This window comes from Diadema antillarum, unplaced genomic scaffold (assembly GCF_040938485.1).
Source record: "Diadema antillarum isolate AM-2024a unplaced genomic scaffold, OU_Dant_1.0 seq00000562_RagTag, whole genome shotgun sequence".
Taxonomy (NCBI): Eukaryota; Metazoa; Echinodermata; class Echinoidea; order Diadematoida; family Diadematidae; genus Diadema; species Diadema antillarum.
In genome coordinates, this window is record NW_027271501.1 from 1,192,432 (window position 1) to 1,207,967 (window position 15,536).

Consider the following 15,536-nt stretch of genomic DNA (forward strand, 5'->3'; position numbering starts at 1 on the left):
TTTCGACACAAGTTAGGTGTGAATGGAAAGGCAAAAATATCAATTACATGTCATAAGATACAAAACAAAAGCAACAGAGTCGTGAAGTAGGAAGAAAAACATATCAAATAGAATTATATTAAATCGTCATCACAAATCGTGTGTATATAACTTCTCTTTTTTTTCTTCTATTTATTAATCCCACATGGTGTAACATTTAGTAAAAAAGCTTGTTTACTTAAATTTCTTGAACAGTTTTATGAAGGAAACTATACTGCTGTGGTCGGTACTGTATATTTCTATTGTGATTTTACAGTCCACTGTTAGTAATTAAAGGAAGAAAACAATTTAATTTATTCTTGGGTCCTGTTCAATTGATTATTTCTCTTGTAGAATTCTAAAAAGTTTATTTTTCCGTGTCAAACAGAGAAATTCTCTCTCTTTTTATATTCTATTTGCAGAAATAATTTAACGAGTCTAACCAGATTCATGTAATTCCTCAATATTTACAACGATAATTATGTAGTTGAATTATTTTCTTTGAAATACACTGTATAGATATACCACGGAGATAGTAACTCTCCTCGAGCTCTGTTATAAACATAGCAATCCTGTTACCATGGATTATTATTATTCTTTTTTTGTGGAGTGTTTGACTCTACTTCTTCCACGAGAACTTCAACACTGCTTAGTTCAAACATTTTTGCATCATTACAAAAGGGTCAAAGTGAATCGTATTTGAGCGAAACTATAGGGGATAATATTCAGCACCGTTCAGGTGCTTGTCGTAGCTTTCATACAGTATTTTCAATTTATCGAACGCCTCTGTAATAAAGGAATCGGATGTGGCACATTGAAGGTTAATATACCCTGAAGTAATTGCATTGCTTTTATTCATTACCTTTCTTGAATAAAAGTATTTGTTGCAGAAGATGTGAGGAATTCAACCACAGCGCTTCATTGAATCGAAGACGAAGAACAGAATACAGAAATTTCCTGTTTATCCGTAAAAGAAGTACTGTTACCTATTTTTTTTTTTAAATCAGAAAATTCTCATAATGCTATATCAAGACAGAATGTAGTGAGACTTATTGAAAGTATACAAAATAGAGTTATAACCTCTGAAGAAATTAAAGATATGATAGGACTGGTGACCTTTACAGGAAAAAATCGAAAGAGAAAATAATTGACACTATCATGTACGCAGGAGGTACCCTAACAAAGTATGTTGTTGCAATCATATGCACCCAGACAAGACTATAGTTTAGGTATAGATTGAATTGATTTGGGCGACAGTTAGATAACAATACCTAGCTCTATTCCCTTGTGTGGTTGTTTTATTTTAATGGTAAGATTACAAATTTCACTGTCAAGAGGCATTAGCTAATATCCTGTTTGAACTTTGCTATGCTTATATACACTTAGATTGTACATTGGGTTTTCATGAATGTGGCAGACAAAGTTGCGTTGATGGAGAGGTCGGAGGGAGCGGTATGGAATTGCGAAACGGAAAAGCCATCTCCGCAGTACAATCAATGCAGAAAGCCAGCACATTCTCGCGATCCCCGCAACGAGTGATCGACAGTATCCGCTCATGATCTAATCATGAGACGTCCACAGGTTCCGATACAATCGATACCATCGAGACCAGCCCTACCGTGCGCCCGTTTGAATAACGTCCACTATAATGCAGCGCCGTTACTCTCAATACGACAATATCGACTGGACATAGCACACACAGTTTGTGTCGGCATAACAAATCTAAAACTATTATGATCATTACATAATTATCCCATTGGCATGCGTCTTCAATCGACTAAAGAAAGGCATACGCTACACACTAATCTTCAACTAAAGTCGACGCATGCCTACCCGGTTTACCGCCTGAACTAACTAGTAGGTTCACTGACATGAGAAAAGTGAGCACACGTGAACAGCATGCTTGTTTACGCAGAAGTTCATATGAAATGAGAGTTGACAAAGATGTCAGCGTTCATGAAGGGAAATGGTATTGTAAACGAATCCTATCTTCACAAAATACAGATTGCAATCGGTCAGCCTTGGCAGTCAACCAAGAAGCTGTTCTAGCTCTCACCTCCATTCAGAAGTAAAAAGGCGGTTGTCGCGCGCTATCGATCATAGTTGCGTTATAGTACAATGAACCCAGTCTGCACATGTCTCGTTAGTCTCACCTGTACAGACCATTTCTTCAAAACTTCACTTTAAAACTTTATACAAATTTCACGATGCATTCAGTGCACTATTATATTAGAACAGATAAAGCTTTTCTTGAATCGTTTCAAGAAGGTGGTATGATGTAGGCATTTCTCTTTATTTAACCACGTGTACCTCATTCCTTTTTCACAGACTGACTCTCATGCATTATGACAAATTAGTAAAAAAAAAATCCCTTATAGAGAGACGAATAATAGAATCTTAACGGTCTTTGTTTTTGCTTTGTTCTGTTTTATGGTGTTTAGGGTACACACACACACACACACACATACATACACAAATCAATTCAATTTAAACTTTTTTTTGCACAGAATATAAAATGTAATAATTGGAATTTGATATGCATTTGAATAACACACAAAATGCATCAAAACCTGTTATGTTCATGTTCATAATTTACTAAATACACAAGCACACACACACACATACACACACACACGTACGCACAAAGGCTTCGTTGGAAATACAAAGTTATGAACATCATCAAAATTAAAACGAGCAAGAATTTCATGTATCTATAGGATTGATTTAAAGTCGATTCGTTGTGGATTTTTCTCGGTGAAGATCCCTTTATAATGAGGTTTGATAGGATTCCCTACATTTAGAAAGCTTGAGCTTTTATGGCTTGAATCAGGTCTGAAAATGGAGACAAGCAATGCAGTCCAGAAATCTTGGACGTGAAATGGAGACATCCTGATCCTATTCAGCTATTGGCCCATGAAATGGTGATCTCACAAAGGCCCTGAACAGGAGCGCGAGATTTATTACTGCTGGTCTGTCAGCCGGTGTTCTCGCTCAGACGGTCGACTGACTCTGGTGCGATTCACCCACAGGACAGGTATAGTTCTTTCGTTGTCGGTGCGGGGAAGCAGCAGGGACCTGCGGCTCTTGGACTCGCTGAAGTATGCGCTGCCACAGAAAACCATCCCTGGCTCTAAGGCTGGTAGCCATGGTCCTCCTGGCTCCCATGCTGCGGCTGGATGCCACGTCTGACACATTTCGAAGGAACTTTGTAGGTGTGTCCCGGTCGCTCGGAGAACGAGTCGTCATCCTGCGGTACGGAGACTTGATGGTAGTCGACCAGGAGGTGGGTGATGAGAACGGAGTGCAGATCATCCTCCGACAAGCCACGGATGGAATCCATCTTGTCCACAGTATGTACGATCCGGAGTTAAATCTCAAGGAATGCAAGTCGACCAAGTCTCAAGAAAAAGTTCAAGATTTCCTGAAATATTTTTGGACGAAATATGCTCCTACATCTGATATGCTGCATGAAACGCTTTTTCCCAAAGGAAGAGCGCGTTCAGGTAAAAACGCATTCATTCGTACAAACATTGACTTCAGATATATGTATAATGCTAGCGAGTCAAGACAGTACTTTCTCTTACCTTCAAATTATGGGTTGGCTAGCGCCCTCCTCCCTCATCCCCTGCGCCCATTACTGGATGTGACGGGTGCGCGCAAAGAATGTCGGGATATGGAGAGAGCCACCAAAGCGCATTTGATGGAAATGAGACAGCTGACACCTAGCAACGGGAGGATGGGGTTTGAGGACCGGGAGGAGGTGATGACTACAGGTGCTCTTGAGGCAGATGACGGTGACGTGTTGGAGGAGGAGATGGCTGGAGAAAATCGAAACTCGAGAGATCGGCGAAGTTTATTCATCATTCCAGGAACGCTGTGGTGTGGAAGCGGAGATATTGCCAAGTAAGTTTGGAAAGATAAACATTCAATTTTTCATTAACTTTCTTTGCCCATTTATTCTTCCTCTTATCTTCCTTTAATCTTCCCTTTCTTCTTCATCTTCTTCTTTTTCTTCTCTCCCATCTCCCAGATCTTGCTACAACAATATCGCAAAATGCGTCATGATCATATAAAACTTGGAACCAGTCATCGGCTTGTACTTTTGAACCGAAGTATCCATTCACCAAAGTTCAGTAATTTGTTTTGGGAAACGAAGAGATGCTCCAAAGTCAATACCAAGCCAACGTTTCTGCTTTCAAATGTATGTTAGTATACTCTATATTACATTGCACTTGTTTTGGTAATAATCGCAGTTGACAGAATTTATGTGATATTGGGGAAAAAATGATTTGAACTGAAATGAGATGGAACTTGGTAGTGCTTGATTTCGTCGACCCCCCCCCCCTCCCTCCCTCCCTCTCTCTCTCTCTCTATGAATTTATATGTTAGTATACAGGATGATTATATTCAGTACAAGATCCGCACGTTCAATTTTATTGATATTATTTGTCACGGAACCCAACGTGTTCTGTTTTTCCTCGCAGCACTTACAACGATCTAGGTGAGCACAAATCTACGGACGAATGTTGCCGAGAGCACGATCATTGTCCGTACACCATCTCCAGCTGGGAGAGTAGATTCAGCATTTTCAATCACCGCCTCTACACCCTCAGCGACTGCGACTGCGATCAAAGGTGAGCCCGGAGTCCATCACGTATAGCACCCTGGCGATTTGGACTTCTATTATGATAGCACCTGCTGCCTTTCGAACTCAACCCAATCCAGGCTGAGTTGGCTCGGGCTGGTGCTCCGGTTTGGTCCCGTTGAAGGGTTTTAAAACTTTCTTAAACTCCCCCTACATAAATATTCCGCATTGCCACTGACCTGCAAAGTTAAGCCTCCACGATTCTTTCCTCTCTCACAGTATTGACCTTTTTAAAGTTTTGAATAGACTATCATCCCTTTTGGATGGACTCTACCTTAACAAAGTTGGCTCCATCATGACACAATCTTGAAACTGATCAAGAAGTAATGTATTGATTAAGACAATGCAAGTGAAGAGGAAATGGATTCAACTATTCCGTATGTTCTTTGATACTATTACACTCTCGCTCGCAATCAAACCAAGGCGATTTCAACCTTAATGAACGTATCCGTTTGACAAATCGATAGGGAATCTTTAGTACAATTTGGGCTTACTTTCACAATTTGACCACCCCTCTATGCCTGCGACCTATTGTATTCTATAATTATACATGATATACGACAGAATACCATGACTCTCGACGTTCGTTTGATTGTTATGAACAAATGCACCAAATATCTCAGTTATGGCTCCTTCACTAAATTATTGACATCCAATGTAGAGTCCAGCGATGATAACACCTGATATTTTTGTAAACCATTCTCAAGGCACGCATTAGCTCGGTATAACGAGCTTATTTTGGTTCCGTGGCTGTCGTATTATGATTGCATTGCTGATCAAATTCTGCCTGATATGAAACAAGTGTTCAGAAAAATTGCAAACCGAAATGAGGTAAGAGGATTATAGCCTTATTGTACTGATAGTTTATATTGTCTAGGATTCTTAAGAGTCTTTCTTTGTCATCCAAAAGATCCCTAGAGGGTCATGGATAGCCATAGATGCAAGTATTAGTAGTCCTTGTCCCCGACTTGCGGACACAATATGGATCTCGAAGATGAAGCAATTAAAGCGTAAAGGGACTGTTCAGTACTGGTAGAGGTGGGAATTCAGGTTTATAACATTGCTAAGTGAAATAATGAGAAACCTCTTATGAAATGTGAAAGAGCATCTAATTTTAAGAAGGATTCAACATTTATTTGATGAAAATTGGTTTTCAAATGGCTGAGATATCCAAAAAAGCGATAATCATAAAAGGCAACAAGCCACGCCTTTTATTAGGATCTCCTTGTTTCACCTTGTTTTTAGATAACTCAGCCATTTCAAAACCAATTTTCATCAAATAAACCTTTGATACCCCTTAGAATTGCATGCTCTTTGACATCTCATAGAGTGGTTTCTGAATATCTCGCAAAACGTTAAAAGCTAAATCCTCACCTCAACCAGAACTGTACTGTACTGTACTGTACTGTACTGTACTGTACTGTACTGTACTGTACTGTACTGTACTGTACTGTACTGTACTGTACTGTACTGTACTGTACTGTACTGTACTGTACTGTACTGTACTGTACTGTACTGTACTGTACTGTACTGTACTGTACAGTGTGTATGGCGATGTTCGGGGAGCCAGCCAGGCTTGATTCCACGAAGAAACAGGTTGCGGCTTTTGAGTCATGATGGCAACCCGTATACCTACAAAGCATCACAGAGTTTTCGCGAAATTAAACTGACTTAAAGGACCATTTACACCGAGCATGATAACTGCAACGGCCTGGAGTTTTATTTCTGTTTGTTTGTTTTTGTTTTGCTACGGTGCGCCAAAAGGAACCGTGTCTGGTTCTGTTACAATATCACCTCCCCACTAACAATCTTGTTACAAAATATATTGGAACTGGTGATTTTGTTTCTCTTGGTTTTTGACATAAGAATAACATTTTGGATGACTTTCTGTTTTTAAACAGTACCAGACATGATTCGTTTGGCGCACCGTAGCAAAAAAACAAAACAAAAACATAAACAAAAACCATGACCGTTGCCAGTGGCTGATCCAGAGGGGGGCGCAACCGGCGCACGCCCCCTTTATTTTTCGTTAAAAACAAGAGAAATAAAAAGAAAAAAAAATGAAATGAAACCCGGAAGTGGCACCAAAAATATTAGCTACGCCCCCCCCCCTTTACAGAATTCATGGATCCGCCCCTGGTTGCCGTTACCGTGCTCGGTGTAAACGCACCCCAATACTGCCCACTGGCGTCCAAATTTATATTAATTCGTGGTGAAGAAGATGAGGCTATAGGCTCCTCCACAGGGGATCTTCAGTTAGAGCAGGGAGGTGTAGAGTCCTGCCCCCTGCAGTCATGCCTTGTTTTTTTAATGAGAGTGTGAGGTGTAGAAGATGTGGAAATACATTTTTAATCGGCGGTGTTAGGGTATAAGAAGTATGGCAGGGCCCTTTGAAAGAGGCAGTGCTTTATACCCTGCATGGGCCTTTGTACATAATACCTTATTTGTTATTCCCGAAGATGGTATTTTTAGTAACTGTCACGCCAAAATCTCACTAATGCCAACAGGAATTAGGTATCTAGAAATCATTTATTTTTTTTTTTTAATTTACGAGAAGATCATGCTCATGATTATGATGTTGACGACGATGATAATGACATTTATGGCAATAATAGTGATAACAAAGATAATCATTTCTTCAAAGCGCGATGTACAAAACGTTTTAAAGCGAATAACTCAACACATAGACGCTATATACCAATTGCAATACTACCCTTCACGCCTATGTTCGACGTGAATATGTTTAAAAAACAGTTATTGTGCAGTCAAAATTTTTAAAGGGATGGTATAGTTTAGATTGAGATGGGGGATATAAATTACAACTTTTTGCAAGATGATTAGAAACCACTTAAGAAATGTCAATTCTATGAGGAATTCAAATTTTGTTTGATGAAATACGGAGCGTGTTAGAAGGAGGGCATTACAGCTAGGTCGGTCACTTCACATTTCACGCACTGAACCATGCATGAGATCGGGGATATTATTCTTTGGAAAGTAGAGTAGGCCGTTCCATATAATAATTATGATCATTTCATTCTGGCCCCTTTCCTTTCTCTCTTTTTTCCGCAACTTTTCACATCTCTCTCACAGATTTTAGATCTCCTGCGTCTTTTTCTATAACTCGTCCCCTTTGTCCCTCTTTCAGTTTGCCAGTGGTATTATGTAGTTTGTCTTATCCACTCTTTCTCTGATAGAACTTGTCTTTCCTTGACATTTTCCCTCTTTTTTTTTCTTTCAGTCTCCTCATCTATTGTCTCTTTTTGTGATTTTCCCTGAGATATAATAGGTTTTCTATTTTCGTTCAGGTTTGATTACGAGCTTTGAGAGCAGTTTAGTAGGTAAATTATGGGTAATGGATGGACCTAATCAATATGATATGACATCACAAAAAAGCCCATGTCATGGGGTTATTATTTCCTGCCTGAGCGAATTTTCCCTCCTTCCGCTGGCCAAAATGTTTAACGTGTCGGATGAACTGCAACGTCTCGGTTTCAAGTGCCTATGATAATGGAGATGGAATCTGGTTTGTCCAGCTGGGCTTTTCCATCATTGTCCGTCTTTGTCTGCTGTACAAAGTAATTTTTACAAACTCTTCAAACTTTATTTTTCCAGTTCACGTATAATAAGGGATGTGTTTAACCTCTCTCCTATTGCATATTTTCCTATTCCCTCTTTCCAGCTCTCTCTTTTCCTCACCTTTTTCCATCTTATTCTTTTTATCTTTTATCTTTTCTTCTAATCCATTTCTTCATTCGCCTTCACCTTTTTAAAATCTTTATCCATCATGTTTTCTTTCTCGTCCTCTCCTCTCTTCCCTCTTCTTGTTCTCTCACTCCTCTGCACTATTTCTTCTTCCTTAATACCTCATCCCCAGCTCCTCCTATATCTGCGGAGTCTATATATTCACAACCTGCTCACCCATGGCGATTCGGGGTCATCACACGAGACCGACACCCACGAGTCATACAGTCCACGAGTTCGACAATAAAAAAAGGTCCATGAGTCATACAGTCTATGAGTTTGACAATAGGGAAATAAGATCCATGAGTTCGACACTACCACTATATAATAAGTAAAAACAGCCCACGAATTCGACATTACAACACGGGACTTAATGTGTCGGTATCGTGGGCCTCGTTTGCCTGGTATCGAACTCATGGACTGTATGACTCGTGGGTGTATAACCCGTGGGCTGTATGACTCATGGGCTGTATGACTCGCGGGCTGTATGACTCATGGACTGTATGACTTGTGGGTGTATAACCCGTGGGCTGTATGACTCATGGGCTGTATGACTCGTGGGCTGTATGACTCATGGACTGTATGACTCGTGGGTGTATAACCAGTGGGTGTATGACTCGTGGACTGTATAACCCGTGAGCTGTAGGTTTCGCAGGCTGTATGACTCATGTACTGTATGACTCGTGGGCTGTATAACCTGTGGGCTGTATGACTCACGGACTGTATGACTCGTGGGTGTATAACCCATGGCTGTATGACTCGTGGACTGTATAACCCGTGGGCTGTATGACTCGTGGGCTGTATTATTCGTGGGTCGAACTCGTGACGTGCTCCCGCTGATTCAGTCTAGGTCTACTAAAAGGCCCTCCTAAAAACACTAAAAATTGTACATATTTTCAAAATTAGCCGAAAACAAAATACTAGCCCCCCTCGTGAAGTTAAATGAAACGCGTAAGCCTCTAAATGAGGTGTACCTGGGAGGAATCACCCTCATCAACCGCTCATATATAGTTGTAAGGTATTTATTCCAGAGCACTCATGACACTTTCAGATCATTCCCTCTATAATAGAACGAATGTCAACGCGAAAACTGTGAAAGATGATAGCACAAAAATCAAATTCACAATATCCAGTTTCCATGGAAAATAGTTGGATCGTAACTATGCAGCTTCGAGTAGAACTAGTACATTGTACCGTATTACAATGCAGGTCTATTATGGGAGTCAGAGAATTATGGTGACCCTCGCCCTCACAATTCCTGGGACCCGTTTCATAAAACTTATCACCAGTAACAACTGCCACATTTCTATGACAAATTTGCTCACAGCCAATCACATGCACGGATTTCAGTAGCTTATAACGACTATAGTAACTTGTTATTGACAACAAGTTTTATGAAACGGGGCCCTGGTGAGGTCCTTGAACAAGAAAAGCCAGTAAACTTAGTACTCCTGTAAGCCTTTGCTTGTAATTACATTGCGTTTTAAGGGATGAACTTATAACGGCTCATCTATATTGACAAAATATTTGATAACGTAGTCCGGTTACGTTGATCTGTTTGATTGTTTCCGGGGGATTTAGGTGTAGCTTTGCCTTTACCAACGTATTTACAGAGATATCCAGAGCTTAATGCCACACCTACTCTTTACTTATGTAGAACGCTTACTTTATTCAGTCTGGTGTTATTGCGTTTAACCATCAGCAGTTGCACCCATCGGCTGGATCGAGGGATATTATTATTCATTCAACATCTCCTCATAAGGTATTCGTTTTGTTTTGGGTAAACTGCGCGATATAGCTGAGTTTCGATGCAATATGTATGAATCTGAGAAACTTCGCGGCTTGTCCCTTATTTCATACGTGTATTGCATCATGTTAGTCTTGCCAAAAGACTTAGGCATAAGATGAGAATTACTTTATGCGTGAGTGTATTGGAGAGCTTCTACGATCCCCCTTTCTTTTTGATTACTTTGCCGTATCATATATACTGGAGACTTTGACCTCTAAACGGGGTCAAGAGCCGTTTTGAAACATTCTAAATCAGTTCATCATGAAACAGAACAGAACAAAACGTATCAGTGATACCTCATTATTATTTTGTTGCATATATAACAAGGAATATTATTGTTCTTTTAATAAAAGATGTCCCTTATTTCAATCATTTTAGCAGAGTGTGTAATCGCACATGTCTCAAATTAACAAGAATGGAGTTAATTCCTTTTGTGATCGAACTCTCATGAAGGCAGCGGAATTAGAAATAGGTCCAACATCCACTTTTATTCAATCAAGCTGCCAGCCATCCGAGGTCAATTTACCTCAGGGCTGAGAAGGTAATTGTGTAAATCAAGGTCATACAGCAAAACAGAAACCTCTGGCAAAATCGGACTTTTCTCACAAAAGACGTAATCACATAAATTTGAAGATTCTTTTCGGCACCTTAACCCGTACTCCATTCCATTAAGCAAACATGACATCCTATACATACACTAAAAGCAGCTACTTTCATCCGGTGGCTGCGACGCCCGGCTGGGACGTTCGTTGAATGATTTTATTTTCTCTATTTTTAAAACAACCATACTGGTAGATAAACTATGATAATTACATAGAAGTGTCTGCACAAGGATCGCTGTCTCGCAAAGTTGGAAAACGTGTATGTATATCATTCCTAGTCATATTAAGACCACGACCTCGTTGTAGAAACTTTGCGTTCAAACTCGACTCGAAAAATCAAAAAGTCTCCCAAATCGCACGTAAGTCGGTTCCTAAAATGACTTGCGTTTGATCTCAAATTGCGCTTAATCCCAAGTCGAGTTTCTGTCAAAGGAGCCCATTAGTGAAGGTTGGCGATGCTTAGATATTAGGCATTTCATCATTATTAGTGCCATTTCCCCTTTTTTGGGGATAAAAAAACCCCCCAAAACGTACCTTTTCCCTCAGAGGAGACGTGCGAGATGTGAAGGGAGGATCAAATCTGGTGTACCTATTTTTGGGAGGGCGTTTCATTTTGATATTTCATTTCATCTCATTTATTTCATTTCCAACAAAGTATGAATACAGCATGCTATAATGCATAGCTATATCAAATCAAAGAGGCTTCGAGTCGGATGGAAGTGTTGTGTCGATGACATCCTGTATTCACTCTCACTCTAGAAAATGGGTTTACGAAACCTTTTGTGGGTGTGTGTGTGTGTGTGTGTGTGTGTGTGTGCGTGTGTGTGTGTGTGGATGGTAGTGAGTGACAAGCACTACCACCTGGGAAGAGTGTGCCATAGTAACATAGGAAACGAATCACGGCACTAAATACCGTGATACCAGCAGGTATATAATTACTATCACTGCTCGATAGTGACTTTTTTCCCCCCTCTGGTGGCTCTTTCGGGAAACACAATCATAGTAATCTATAAAATCTTAAATTTTAGTTGCCTGACTGGGCCACCAAAAAATGAAATAAAATATGCTTTTGGAGATTTTGGTGGCCCTATATACGTATAATATATATATATATATATATATATATATATATATATATATATATATATATATAGTGGGTTGGTGGGCCCCGAGACATCCGGCCATCTCCAATATCGAGCCGTGTAACTTCTCCGTGGGCTCGTGAACAGTATTCCTCCCATGAAATATAGGTTTAGCATTAAATTAGGACATTACAGCTATTCCAGTCTGAAAGAAATCCTTGTTATGAGCATTCTACCACCAGAATTTTCATGTCTGGTTTCAATGTATTTCATTTGACTTTGCGTTGTGGCTTTACCTTGATCGTCGATTACGATGTAAATAAAATCGCGAGTCCAACATCGTATGTTGAAATATCATTATCAATAACAGGAAAGAGGTGGGCGTTTCCTTCCAATAGTACCTCGAAACCACAGTTTGAATTGCTGTCATCTTTGTGTGTGTGTGTGTGTGTGTGTGTGTGTGTGTGTGTGTGTGTGTGTGCGTGGTGGTGGTGGTGGGGGTGGGGTGTTGTTTGTTTTGTTTGTGCTTCTCCCTTTAAATTCTGATGGGACCGAACTATGTTTAGGTCGGTAAGCCTGTTTCGGTTCTACATCAATTAAATAGCCGATACTCACCTGTTTTCATGGCAACTAAAAAGTTCCTGGCCATGCCATATTTCGAGTGAAAGACAACAACGCAAAATATTGGGTCATCATCAGAATCATGTGGAATTTGAACAATTAATCTTATTGATGTTGTTTCTGTCCTCCATGATTTCTGACAGGACGTAGATATAATATCCGCTCGTCTTTGTTTGGCTTGTTGTCTATACAGAAAAGGTCACTGTACTTATAATTTGAAACGAGTGCAACCAGTGTTGACTTCTGCTGTGGCTGCAGCAAAATTCTGTTATTCTGTAATCTGTTATTTGGAAATATATTCAAAGCCATTCTGACGTATAGGCCTATATGCATCGCATTATACAATTTAACAATAGTGATTATGATGCGTGACAAAATACTAGATCAACCTTGTAACAGTTACACATTAAGCAATGCCCCTTCCTTCCTCTTGTCAACTCTTTCTCTTTTTTTTCACTTTTCTGATATATGTCAACTGCTTGTGCTAAAGTATGAGCCTGGTTATAGCTTGATATTCAGACGTTTATTCGTTTAGTTGTCTATATGTTTTGGGGTTGGTTTTTGTGCGAATCCTGCCGTCCAGATTACACCCTCCATGACTGTTGTCCACACTGATACGCCCAGGTTAACTGTCGATCAATGACAATTTTATATTTTTTCTTTGCTCTAAATATGAATGATTCCCGATTCTTGATTCCCGGCTAGTAGGCCTATTTTTGGTGCCTTGCGGGAATAACACAGACACGAGTCTTGAAGTCAGACCTGTTAAAGATTAATTTTCATCGAAAGAGATCGAATTGAAAGTGATGAAGAAACGATGTCATCTCCCGGCATTAAGTGGATCAACTGTCTTGAATCCATCGAGTGTCGTAAATGAACCATCGAAGCTCTCACCACGTGCATTTTGTCGACTCTTGCCGAAGTGAGGAATCGATTCACGGAGGGCGCCCCCCTGCAGTTTGTTTGAACTTTATTTGGAACATCAACAACGTGCAACTCTACCGATTTGCATGAGAGAAAAAGATCGTTGCTTTAAGAGATCGCGATCAAGCTTATGTTCGGAATTATTGTATAGGAAGCCGACTAGACGGGGAACAACGAAAACATCCAAAAATAAATACTATTCCTTCTCGACAATGGATGGTTTGGACGTTGGGGAAATAATGTCTTTGGAGGATAAAAGATCTCATCACTATACAAGCATTGACACTTATTTCAATTCAATTCATTTCAATAGTTTATTCATTTCCATCAAAGAAGAAAAAAAAAACATGACTCAAAGCAGTTCAAGTTGTCAAATTGACTTTCATTCATCTGATAAGGACAGTTCGTAGAATACAATATAAAGTATATGCACGAATGATATTAAAAAAAGAAAAAGAAGCAATGCACACTGTCTTTGTGTTCCGCCAAAAGCCAAGTTGTAGGACGTGGAACACTGGAACTAAAACAACGACAGCACCATTGTACTAATGAAATATATTCATATTGAATTCATCTATATACCACTATACCTTGGCTCATTGATATAAATGATGCTGATAATACAAACATACAAAGTACTATAAATAATGCGTGCACTTACTACGATTTTTTGAATGCATACATATACAATATATGTATGCATTCTGTAAAAAAAGAAAAGAAAGAAAAAACTTTACTGTAAAAACGAAAGGACAATATGATATATTTCGTCGAAGTATGTGTTTGCTTTGACCGGCCGCTTGAAATGCAGTTATTTGTAAATGCCTTGCTTGCAAGAAAGCAATAATACGAGTGAATGACTTTTTTCCCCCCTCCAATGAGTAAGGCACAGTTTTTGTTTGCTGGATATAAACGGACACATCAGGAGAAGTTATGTTCTGAAGAATCAGGATAAACTGTTAAAGATGGTAACAAAATTGTTCCACTGAGGAAAAGAAAAAAAAAAGTATGTTTTATCTGGTACTTGGTCCATGGTTACGTACAATATCTTGACGCTTTTTTCGTTCTTTGTCCTGTCATAACAAATTATAATTGATGTAAAATTTGATATGTGATCTCCTTGTCAGAAACTAAGATAAAAGTGTTTAAAAAAATGTTAAATGAGCGTTTACTTTCGTCGCACATCATTAGCCAATTTTTCAGCTTCATTTTAGTTTCATCTTGCTTTATTTGTCCACTTAAACAAGTGATAGAAAAAAAAACCGTAATAGATCAACAGCAATTTATCTATGATGTATCAGTGTAACTAAACTTACTCATAACGTGTATAGGGTATACAGGCATTGTACGTGTAAACATTCACACTTCATTGCCATTATTGCTCAGTTTGGTTATCTTCTCGCGCTATTTTCGTTTATCTGTCTCTGCCTATCTATCTTACGATTTCCTCTCACCACCAGAAGTAATTGATCGAAAGTTAAAACTCTTTGCCATATGCGATTCGATAACCGGAATCAGAAATTCAATCTAGGGCAAAACAACCACACGCGCTCTATCGATGCTGCGGTTGGCAGCTCACGTTGACTCTTTCCAATCGAATCTGACCACTCTGATATTTTTTTTCTCTGTCCCGTTTTGTTTTCGCGCCAGATTCCGTGACTGTCTGCTGGGAGTGAACACCAGCGTGTCCCGAACCGTGGGTTCCGCCTACTTCAATCTCCTGGGCTGTGCCTGCTTCCAGCTGGAGGAAGAAGAAAGGTGCGTCGCATGGTCCTGGTGGTCGTGGGACTCGTGTTCCAGGTACCAGAGAATCAAACGAGCCATCGTCAAGGCAATTGGACCGGTCCTGGACTTTCTGTCGTAGGTTACCGTATGGGTCACATTGATTTATATTACCAATCCGTGTCGAAGTTAACACAAGTAGAATGAAATCAAACGAGCAACAAAGAAAGAGCTAAAAAAAACCCAGGAAATGTTTTATTGTTTTTCAATAATGTTCACATTTCACCGACGCAGATGGCCATCATTTTTTTTTTTGTGAGCTTGGAAAGGAAAAAAACAAACAACAACATCAGCAGCAACATTTCATTCATTCTATGAATGCTACAAGGATG

General features: G+C 39.6%; 1 protein-coding gene across 1 annotated transcript; it reads left to right on the forward strand.

The window, feature by feature from the left end:
- Positions 1–3,118: 3,118 nt before the first annotated feature.
- LOC139735019 (uncharacterized) lies at positions 3,119–15,286 on the forward strand. The gene is made up of 3 exons (XM_071645792.1): positions 3,119–3,921; positions 4,503–4,652; positions 15,073–15,286. Exons 1-3 carry the CDS (start codon positions 3,119–3,121, stop codon positions 15,284–15,286), a joined length of 1,167 nt encoding a protein of 388 aa, XP_071501893.1.
- Positions 15,287–15,536: the final 250 nt, after the last annotated feature.

What these genes read in the sequence shown, in the direction of transcription:
- LOC139735019 (XM_071645792.1), top strand. Translation starts at nt 3,119, where the DNA reads ATGCGCTGCCACAGAAAACCATCCCTGGCTCTAAGGCTGGTAGCCATG. An exon ending in GGAAGCGGAGATATTGCCAA is followed by an intron (nt 3,922 to 4,502) that starts GTAAGTTTGGAA and finishes TTTTCCTCGCAG; the next exon opens with CACTTACAACGATCTAGGTG. An exon ending in GACTGCGACTGCGATCAAAG is followed by an intron (nt 4,653 to 15,072) that starts GTGAGCCCGGAG and finishes TTTTCGCGCCAG; the next exon opens with ATTCCGTGACTGTCTGCTGG.